At 38.5% G+C, this 11463-nt stretch overlaps 1 protein-coding gene across 2 annotated transcripts in view; it reads right to left on the minus strand.

Annotated features, from left to right (window-relative positions):
* The window catches only part of FSIP1 (fibrous sheath interacting protein 1), a 203776-nt gene extending 193034 nt beyond the window's left edge, over positions 1 to 10742 (minus strand). Inside the window, exons 1-3 of one of the 2 annotated variants that reach the window (XM_079914495.1) lie at positions 10705 to 10742; positions 10483 to 10591; positions 2991 to 3123 (exon numbers count right to left, since the gene is read on the minus strand). In XM_079914495.1, the coding sequence (XP_079770621.1) occupies positions 2991 to 3116 (126 nt within the window). In that variant the 5' untranslated portion in view covers positions 3117 to 3123; positions 10483 to 10591; positions 10705 to 10742. Of the gene's footprint in view, positions 1 to 2990; positions 3124 to 10482; positions 10643 to 10704 lie in introns of those variants that run through there. The other variant, XM_079914494.1, reaches the window with a different exon arrangement.
* Between the last annotated feature and the right edge of the window lie 721 nt (positions 10743 to 11463).

Below are 11463 nucleotides of genomic sequence, written 5' to 3' on the forward strand. Positions count from 1 at the left end.
CTAAGAAGTAAAAAAAAAAAAAATGAAACATACAAATCCTTATATTGAAGAAGTACTAGTCTCCAGAAAGATAAATAAGTCCATACCTAGGTGAATAATAGTAGATACCAAAGACACAGGGAAAAAAAATAAAGCAACCGGAGGAAAATATCTAAACTAGACAACCCACACTGGAATGAATACTGGGTTTACAAAAGCCTTCTCACTGGCAACAAGAGAGGCCACAAGTATCTAAAACATAAAACTATAAAACTTTCAGAAGAAAAAAATAGGAAAAAATCTTTGGGAATTTGTGTTAGACAACGGGTTCTTAGATATAACCAAAAAACACAATCCTCAAAAGAAAAAAAAATTGATAAATTGCACTTAAAATTTTAAATGCTCTTTAAAAGACAGTTAAAAGAATGAAAAGTCAAGCTATAGACTGGGAGAAAATATTTGCAAATCATATATCTGAGAAAAAACTCTATCTAGAATATATAAAGAACTCTCAAAACAATAAGTAAACAAACACAACTTAGAGTGTAAGTCAGAAAAACAAATATTGTATATTAACCCATATATGTGGAATCTAGAAAAATGGTACAGATGAACCGGTTTGCAGGGCAGAAATAGAGCCACAGGTGTAGAGAACAAACGTATGGACACCAAGTGGGGAAGCTGGGGGCGGTGGGATCAACTGGGAGATTGGGATTGACATATATACACTAATATGTATAAAATAGGTAACTAATGAGAACCTGCAGTATAGCACAGGGAACTCCACTTCGCTGTACAGTAGAAACTAACACAACATTGTAAAACAACTATACCCCAATTAAAAAAAATTTTGTTTTTGAATATACACTTTCCAAAAAAGATATGTGGATTGCAAATAAGCACATAAAAATATACTTTACATTATTAGTCACCAAGGAAATTCGAGTTAAAACCACAATGAAATACTACTGTATACCTATTAGAATGGCTTTAAAAAAAAAAACTGACAATATCAACTGCTGATGAGGATGCAAAGCAGCCGGAACTCTCATACATTTCTGGTGGGAATAGAAAACAGTTTGACAGTTTCTTATAGTTAAACATACACTTACCATACAACCCAGCAATCCCACTCCTAGGTATTTACCCGAGAGAAGTAAAAACCTATTTCCCACCACATCCCCAAAATCAGTATGCAAATATTCACAGCAGCCTTATTCATAATCACCAAAATCTGCAAACAACCCAAATGTTCCTGACTGGGGAATGAATAAGCAACCTGTGGTTTACCCACACAATGGAACAGTACTAGCCATAAAAAGGCTTGAACTACTGATACAAGCAACAACATAGATGTGTCTCAAATGCATTGTGTCAACAGACAAAAGCCAGATGCAAAAGCTACATATTTTTTTTTAATTCCATTCATGTGGAATGGAATTAAACCTTCTGGAAAAGGAAAAGCTATTGGGACAGAGAACAGAGCAGGAGTTTCCAGGGATTAAGAGTAGGAGAGATTGTTTATAAAGGGGCAGCATGAGGGAAGTGAGAGGTAATGATGGAACTGTTCTATATCTTGATTGTGATAGTATCACTCTACACATTTGCCAAACTCAGAACTATACACCAGAAGAGAGTGAATTTTACAGTATGTAAAATTTTTAAATTAGAAGCAAAGAAGTCAATGAGATACAATGTTAATAGATGGGAAGATTTAATATCATGAAGTTAGAAGTTCTCTCCAAATTAATCTATAAATTCAAAGCAATTTTAATCAAAACCCCAACAGTATTTTTCACAGGACTTGAAGTGTTCTGAAATATAAAAACAACAAAAAGCCAAGAATAGCTAGGACAGTCCTAGAAAAGAATATGATGGGAAGACCCATCCCACCAGATATCAAGAATTATTACAATGCTACAAGATTTAACACACAGTGTAGTAATGATGCAGGATTAGATGAAACAAAACAGAAACTGTATTTTACAAAGCTGCTTGCAGGTTGGGTTCTGGATACATATTAGTTTCATCCAAATAGGTACATCTACACAAAAGTTTCACCACAGAAATGAGGTAGAAGCCATCTTGCTAAGCTCCTGATACGAAATTGACAAGAAATATCAAAGGCAGTCATCTCTGCACGTCTAGTCACCAGTTTTGTGGTTCTGAGGGATGTGTAGTAGTGTCAGAAGCAGCAACAGAAAAGCAGCAGCTTTCAGATCTCTGGATTTTGGATATGGTGGTGTGACCTGGGAACCAATAATCCAAGGGAAGTCCCCTCGCATGGTTTCACTGGCCTTTCATTGATTTTTGAGGAATTGAATTTCTTGTATTCAATCCCTTTCTGCTGGAAATGTCTAGAAGGCTTTCTATTTCCAGCATTAAATCATGATAGACAAAAACTCTAAGAGTTTCATAATGCAGAGTCTAGTGCATAAGTCAAAAGAATAAGTGAGAAAGGCTTCACAGACTTGCAAGAAAATTTTTCACCATAAATTTCAAAATTTTTGTTTCCCACAACCTTAAAATAAATTATCCCCCATCACAGAGGGAAAAACAGATTCTTTAAAAAACGTCAAGCTTAGATATTTTAAGAAAAGAAAAAGAGACCAGGTAATGTACCTACTAAACATATACCATGTGGTTTTTATCCAAACTCTATTTTTTAAATTACTGAATCTTTTTCATAATAAGAGTCAATGGTGGCATAGTAGATGTTGGAATACAAAGCTTTCTTATGAAAGAAGAAAAGTTAATAAATGAGCATTAACAAAGTACAATCGTGAAAAAATAAGCCATAACTCCCCCCCAAGAAAAAAGAGGAGAAGGTAAAGAAGGAAACAGTATTTTCACATTAAATGATCTAAAGTAAAATCCAAGAAATCTATGAGTGCTCCCAGAACAAACCCTTTAAAGATGAACCTTCGAATGGGATGTTAACAACAGCCTTGGTTTATCAATTGCTAGAGATCAGAAGAAGTAGTTTATATCATTTTTAAACAGCATAGTACCTTGAAGGATGCTGGTTCCGGTGAGAGCACCTCCAAAGAAGCATTTGAACCTCTGCTCCCATGACGTGTTCTTGAATTTGAGGCTGGTTTTGAAATTCCATCTAAGTTTCCCTTTATAATATCCATTGATCTCCTGAAACAAACAAACAAAATTTCAAGCAAGTTATGACTTGTATGTTTAAATGTTTCATCAGTGTTAATAGGCAGTGAACTCAGAGCCTTTGTTATAAGGATTATTTCACCACCAAAGTCACAGTACCCTAATTCCATCAAAAGATGTCTGTGTCCATGGATCATTACATCTTATGTCACCATAGGTGGAAAAAACATGCTGCCAGGATGTCAGATTCTGAAAGTGGCTAAAAAAGAATGCAGACGTGAACACCATCTCAATGGCCTTCTGTGCCTCCAAGAGAAACAGTTACTGTGGCCTTGGCCTAAGAAGACACTTACGGAGCACCACACCCCTCGGCCAAGATTCATGCTTCACCGTAATAATCTGCCAAGGCCTCTACTTTCTTTGGGTTTTACCTTCCTTATTCTAGCTCAGCCTTCAGCCGGGGCTCCCTCTCAGCTCTGATTTCTCCTCTCCTCCTTGGTACTGCATTTTCATGGAGTACTTATCTCCAGGTGACCACACTCTTCTATCAACCCCCCCCTTCTAAAACCCATGATTCTACTTCTGCCTTGAAACAACAGAGAACTGAACCTACTCTCTCTACCAGAGGACCGGCTTTCACTATCCGGATACACATTGCCAATCTCTTTAACTATGTTTCATGTGACACCGTCCACAAGACTCTCACCAGTCTGGCTGCTCTATTCCTAGGACTATTTCCTGAAGCAGGAAATATTAGGCAGGATGGTTTAAACTAGTGGGAAAACTTGGACACTGCTGGCACTTTGCTCCTGCCAAACTGTGCCCTTGGTCAGGACCATTCCAAATATGTTCAGTAATGCTTGGGGTATCATGCATGCCAAATAAAGTGGAAGAAAGAGAGAGAATTTCATAGTTTGACTTCTCAATACTTAGCTTTACATGTGAATGGATATCTTCCAACAAATCCTTTCCTAAATTCCTATCAATTATAAATTAAACCATTTCTCTCATAACAGAATGAAGAAAGGCAATTGCCTCTGGCCCAGCAAGTGTAACAATGTCCATTTCTTACCCTAAAAAATGACTCATCTTTCTTTCTTTTTTTGAACAGCTGAGGCAGAGTCCAAGGAAGCTTTGGACACAGGAGGAAGCCCAATCACGGACAACCCCATGCTCCTCCAAGGCACCCAGAGCAGTAATATGATTTACCCTCCAACCATTCAGTGTGCCAAAGCTGAGGCTTAAAGGACAGTAGGTCAACTCTTTCCATCTCAGTAAATGAAAAAGGCAGTGATCTCAACATTACTCGAACTCTGCAAAAGGGTTTTTGGCTCACTCAGGAAGGCACTGACATTATTATTGTGGGATGACGGATCGCCCTGGCCCGTCACATCACCATCAAAAAGCTTAAGTCACTGAAAGGCCAAATGTCTTGTAATGCCCTAAACAGCCTGTCAGGGGAGACTTATTGTGGCTAACAGAGGGAGCAATGAGATGGAAGCCTGTGCAGAGCCAGTATAATACATGTCAATAAAGGGAGAGGCACAGGGAACCACCAATGGCATGGATCAACTAAAAGGCTCCAGAAATCTTTAGATTAGTTTTAGAAATAGGTCTGTTCTATTATGTTTGCTCATGAAAATAATAAATAAAATACAGTTTCCAGGATGGGTAGGGTTGTAACTAACAATCTTATGAATTTGGCCATGTAGAATAAAGTATGGATAAAGGATACTGAATTAGGAACTTAAAGATGTTTTTGAGTATTTGAGAAGAAATCTCAATAGCCAGAGAGAAATTCCACAAGAAAAATAAAGCATTGGTACAAGAAAACAATCAAATGATAATACTTATATAAGTACTGAATTTAACCGAACACTGTGCCTTAATTACATTGAGTGTACGTGAGGAGGAGTATGTAAAAGAAAAGGTAGTATAAAAAATCTAATCTGTCCTAATAGGAAATCAAAGAGAATATCCAAAAATTGATAAAGCCAAACAGTAGTTAAATAAGCACAATAGTTAAATAAGTTCAAGATATTTGCCCCTGAAGGATGTGACTAGAGACTGCTTTTTTTATTGTAAATGTTACAGTACAGTTTGACATATTTTACTATATTACTTTAATAAAAGTAAAAAAAATTAATAATAAATAAATATAAAATATGGAATCTTCAGGGGACTGGAAGGAAACATAGAGCTAATTTATATAATAATGAGGTTAATGACTTACTAAGCAGCATATCAGAGCATAAGTCAAACAGGACGAAACTAATAGATTTGATTACATAATATTTAATGCTCTTGAGTATCAAACCAAAAAAGGAACTCTAAATTAAATTAAAAGGTACATGAGAAAATGGAGAAAATATATGCAATACAGATAATATACAAAAGGTTAATACATTTACACATTTAAAGAGCTCTTACCAATCAATAAGGGAAAGAAACATTCCAATAGAAAACTGGCTGGGGCATAGACAAGAAAGGAAAGAAGGAGGAAGGAAGTCAACACCTTGTTTAAAAAAACAAGTCCAATTTCTCTAATTAAAGAAATATACAGAGAGGAACCTGAAAGATGATCACAAGTCAAAGAAGTAACAGTGGTAGATTCTGGGTTGGTAGCTTCATGGATGTTCTTGTGTCTTTTTTCACCTTTTGCTTATCTGTATTTTCTGGTTTTCTATTAATCTTAAATTCATAATTAAAGAATTTATTTACTGAAGAAAATTTTCTGGAATATATTAAAGTATACTCAAAAATAAATAAAAATCACCCAATATTCTCCACCCTGAGCTAAACATTGCTGGCACATTTCCTTTCCATTTTTGCTTTTTATGTCTTTTCAACAAAATTGGATTCATATATTTCTCACTTAACATTACACGATAAACATTTTCTTATTACATTACAGATACTTCTAAAATAGAATATTATTTACTTCTTGATATTCCATTAAATACATGGATATATGACCAGATTCTAAATTCTAACAAATCACTACTAAAACATACCAGCTTTTCATAACATTCATTTCAAGCAAGATTAATTTAAACTTTTTCAGAGAAATGCAACCACCATGAATGGTTTAAAACCAAAATGGAGTACAGGGATGTGATGTTAGAGAAGTATAGGAACCTGCTCCCCGTGGGTGAGGATACCTTCCTTCCAGAATTCCTTATCCAACCACAGGGTTTAGAGTCCTTCATTTGTAGAATGTCTCCTGGAATCTTCTGCTTCCTACAATAGGGTTTCAGTTTGCAACGTTTCAGGAAAGATTGGGAGTTTGTGGATATAATTTTTTTTTTTTTTTTTTTTTTTTTTTTGCCTCTCGCTGTTGTGGCTTCTCCCATTGCGGAGCACAGGCTCCGGACGCGCAGGCTTAGTGGCCATGGCTCACGGGACCAGCCGCTCCGCAGCACGTGGGATCTTCCCGGACCGGGGTACGAACCCGTGTCCACTGTATTCGCAGGCGGACTCTCAACCACTGCACCACCAGGGAAGCCCCTTGTGGGTATAATTTATCTTATTCTTTTAAAATTGCAGCCTCCCTTTTAATATACTTGGTAACTGCTTGGGATGTGTCTATATGAACTGTGTACTATATGCTTCTGTTATAGTCCTTACAATATTTTATTGTCTTATTTTCTGTAACAATTTTCCATGGAGTCTTTGGGCTTAAGGTACATTAAAAGGGAGACTGCGATTCTGGGACTTCCCTGGTGATGCAGTGGTTAAGAATTCGCCTGCCAAGGCAGGGGACACGGGTGCGATCCGCGGTCCGGGAAGATCCCACATGCCACGGAGCAACTAAGCCAGTGGGCCACAATTACTGAGCCTGCAAGCCACAACTACTGAAGCCAGTGCGCCTTGAGCCCGTGCGCCATTTATTTTTCTGGAGAATAAAACCACCTCTGAGGGCTTCCCTGGTGGCGCAGTGGTTGAGAGTCCGCCTGCCAATGCAGGGGACACGGGTTTGTGCCCCGGTCCGGGAGGATCCCACATGCCGTGGAGCGGCTGGGCCCGTGAGCCATGGCCACTGAGCCTACACGTCCGGAGCCTGTGCTCCACAACGGGAGAGGCCACAACAGTGAGAGGCCCGAGTACCGCAAAAAAAAAAAAAAAACTCTGAGTGATTAAAATTTAGACCAGCTAGTCAAAATGCTTTATCACCTGTTCTTCTAAAACACTGATCAACGGAACAAGTTTTACTAGGGATAACAGTGTAATTGTATTCTGGAGTTCATATCGGCAATATGGTTTATGACCTTGATGCTGGATCACGACATGTCAATTGTATAACTGCTATTAATTGTCTGTTTGTTCAACGATTAAAGTAGCACGTGATCTGAAAAAAAACAATGGGGACACGTAGCTGCTGTAATCTGATGTTTTTAGATAAATGGAAGAATCAAAAGAAAATAAATCTTCCTGTTTAGTAATAAGAGCCAGCCTTTTTAAAAAGTAGAATTACACTTATTTTCATGATTTTAATATCTAAAAATTACTTATGGTAGTTTTTTTTTACTTTCTGTACTTGTTTATTATGTAAGAAATACTTGCCTTTGAGAGGGGAAAAAAATCAAATAATACAGAAGAATGTAAAAGTTTTTCAAGTCAAAATTACCCTCACTCCAAGAAAGATTTCTGTAGGTCTCACTTTTTTAGGCATATGCAAACTTTCTATCCTTTACCTCCCTACTCCTCCCCAACACAAACACACACAAATGGCATGGTGCTTCGCAACTTGCTTCTTTACACTTAGTGTATTTCAAAGATTTTTCTATACCATCACATACAGATACACTTCATGCTTTCAAATGATGGCATAGTATTTCATTGCATAGATGTAGCATTTTTTTATTCAGCTCACTTAGGTTGTATATAGAAGATTTGTTATTAAAAAACAATACAAAAATTTAGTCAAAATTGATCATAGGCCTAAAATAGAAAATTAAAACTATAAAATTTCTATAAAATATGTGTGATTGTGGGCTAGCAAAGATGCCTTAGATACATCAAAAGTATGATTCATAAAAGAAAATACTGATAAATTGGAATGCATCAAAATTTAAAACTTCCACTCTTCAAAAGACAGTTGAAAAGGAAAACACAGACCAAATATTAGGAGAAAATATTTGCAAAACACACAGCTGACAGAGGACTTACATCCCGAATACATAAATAAGTATCAAGACTCAATAATAAGAAAGATTTGAGCAGAATCATCACCAAAGATGTATGGATGGCAAACTAGCACCAGAAGATGTTCAACATCATTAGTCATTGGAGAAATTTAAAACCACAATGAGATACTGCTACACATTCAAATGTAAAAATTATTTTTTTAAAAAACTAACAATACCAAGTGCTGACAAAGTTGGAGCAACTGGAACTTTCATATATTGCCGATGAGAATGCAAAATGGGACAGCCGTGTTACAAAACTGCCTGGCACCTTCTTACAATGTAAACATACACTTACATACGAGTCCATAATCTCACTGCTGGATATTCACCCAAGAAATGAACATTTATATTCACACAAAAACCTGTACATATAGCAGCTACATTAATAACTGCCAAAAACTGGGAACAATCCAAATGTCTCTCAACTAGACAATGGATAAGCAACTGTGGTACATCTATACAATGGAATGTTACTCAGCAATATAAGGGAACAAATTACTGACACAAAACATAGACAAATCTCAACTGCATAATGCTAAGTTGAAAGAAGCCAGATTCAAAAGGCTCCATAGTATTTGTTTCCAATTATATGACTTCTAGAAGACAAAACTATAGGGACAGGAAACTGATGACCGTTACCAGGGCTGGGGGTAGGGAAGGGTTAACTACAAAAACAGTACTAGGGGATTTCAGGGGGAATGATGCAACTGTTCTGTATCCTGATTGTGATGGTAATTACATAACTGTATGCATTTGTCAAAGCTCAGAGAACTGTAATATTAAAAGGGTAAATTTTACTGTATGTAAAGAATACCTCAATTTTAAGTTAACCTCTTTGTACAAATCTTTGCTTAGTTATGTTTATATGCCCAGAAGATAAATTAGAATTTCTAAGTGAAAAAAAATAGAGTTGCCATATGATCCAGCAATCCCACTGCTGGGCATATACCCAGACAAAACTATAATTCAAAAAGATACATGTACCTCTATGTTCACAGCAGCACTATTTACAATAGCCAAGACATGGAAACAACCTAGATGGATGGATAAAGAAGATGTGGTACATATATACAATGGAAAACTACTCAGCCATTAAAAAGAATGAAATAATGCCATTTGCAGCAACATGGATAGACCCAGAAATTATCTTACTAAGCGAAGTCAGAAAGAGAAAGACCATATATCACCTACATGTGGAATCTAAAATACAACACAAAAGAACATATCTACAAAACAGAAAGAGACTCACAGCATAAAGAACAGACTTGCAGTTGCCAAATGGGAAGGGGAGATAGGGGAGGAAAGGTATGGGAGTTTGGCATTAACAGAGGCAAACTATTATACATAGGATGGATAAGCAACAATGTCCTACTGTATAGCACAGGGAACTATATTCGATATCCTGTGACAAACCATAATGGAAAAGAATACAGAAAAGAATATATATATACGTATAACTGAGTCACTCTGCCGTGCAGAAGAAATTAACACAACACTGTAAATCAACTCTATTTCAATAAAAAAATTTTTTTAATTGCTGAGTCAAAGAACACTGTCTTTCAAATTTTGGTAGTCTGCCAACTGTCCTCCAAAAAGGTTGTACCAAACTATATTACTAACAACAGGGTACGCTGAGATGAAAGTGCCTGTTTCCCCACCCAGGCCAATCTGCTTATGTCAAAGCTTTTCATCTTTGTCAATCTGAGAAGTGTCAAAAGGTATCTGTGAGTGTGATCTACATTTCTTTAATTATGAGAGAAGTTGAGTCTCTAGTCAAATGTTTACTGCCCACCTTTTATTTTTTCTGTGAAATGCCTATTTGCATCCTTTGTCACTTAAATGGCGGGTGATTAATTTGTAATACAAATTCTAGATCTTAGGGGCTAGAAGGGCAGTGAGAGTCCTTGGTACTTGGTCTTACGGTCAGGAACGTTTACCGCTGTGTCCAGGAAATCCTGGCGACACACAGCCTTCAAGGAGACGGAAGCCTCTCCGGTGTCAGACCGGCGTGTCTCTCCCAGGCCTGGCCAGCCTCCGCTGAGCCCGCCGCCCTGCTTGAGCCCGCCGCCCAGCTTGAGCCCGCCGCCCTCTTATTGGCCCTGCCCCCTCTCCGGGCCCAGCACCCTGACACGACTCCGCCCCGCCCTCTCATTGGCTTGTCGCGCGGCGATAGAGTTCGCTCCTAACCTGTGCGGTCCCTCACCTTCTGGACGGCAACTGGAGGCTAGTGTCCAGTCGTCAGAGCATTGACACGCTCAGCGTCACCCACTGTCCCCCAAAGGGGAGGGGTCTTTCCCGCCACCGCAGCTTCTCTGGAGGTGGAAGAAGCCGCGGGTCAGAAGCCCTCCCGCCTCCCAGAACGCCGTTCCCTTGGCAACCAGAAGCACGACGCTCCCAGTCTCGCGATAGGGGAAAAGGGCTATACCATCCAGAAACGAGACGTGGGGGCCCAGGAGCGGCAGAGGACCCAGCACTGTCGGAAACCGGAGACCTCGGGCATCCCTGCTGTCTCCTCCGCCTTCCCGGCGGATGGTGGAGAGTGTGGAATGGTTTGTTCGTATTTAGGTTGAACTTGGAAAGAGGATGTCTGGATGCTTGTATGGCTCTGTCCTTCACTATTAATACGATGCCCTGCAGGTCCGCTAATCCTCTCTGAACTCAGTTTCCTCCTCTGTAAAATGGGGTGATAACAATTGCTTCCTCACAACACTGTTGTGCAGCTCAAAACATAATGTTATGTGAAGTTCTTAGTAAATGTTGGGTGCCATGTAAATAAAAAAATAGTAGTTTTGCCCAGATTGGCCTACAGTCCAAAAAAGGTAATAATTGCTATTTGCGCTTTCTTTCTTTTGTGGTTTTTGTAATTCTCAGCACGTGAAGACTATTTCCCTGGGTCCCTGAATTGATTTTCTTCATCCCCAGTACCATCAACTGTCTGCTTCTTCCAGTTTGAACAGAACCTTACAGTTTGCAAGGCATTTTCACGTACATGGACCCTGTAGCCTCATTGTTTTAGGTGGTAAGATGTGTATTCTTTAAGTGTTTTTCAGCAGAGCAAATAGACAAAGGTTAAGTGAGTTGCTCAAAGAACCACAGCTACAATCTCGGTCAGTGGTGGGTGTAAAAACCTAGCTGTAAATGCCATCCATATACTGCTAAATCCTGCCTTTCTATCTCCAGCTCA

This window comes from Stenella coeruleoalba, assembly GCF_951394435.1.
Source record: "Stenella coeruleoalba genome assembly, chromosome: 2".
NCBI lineage: Eukaryota > Metazoa > Chordata > Mammalia > Artiodactyla > Delphinidae > Stenella > Stenella coeruleoalba.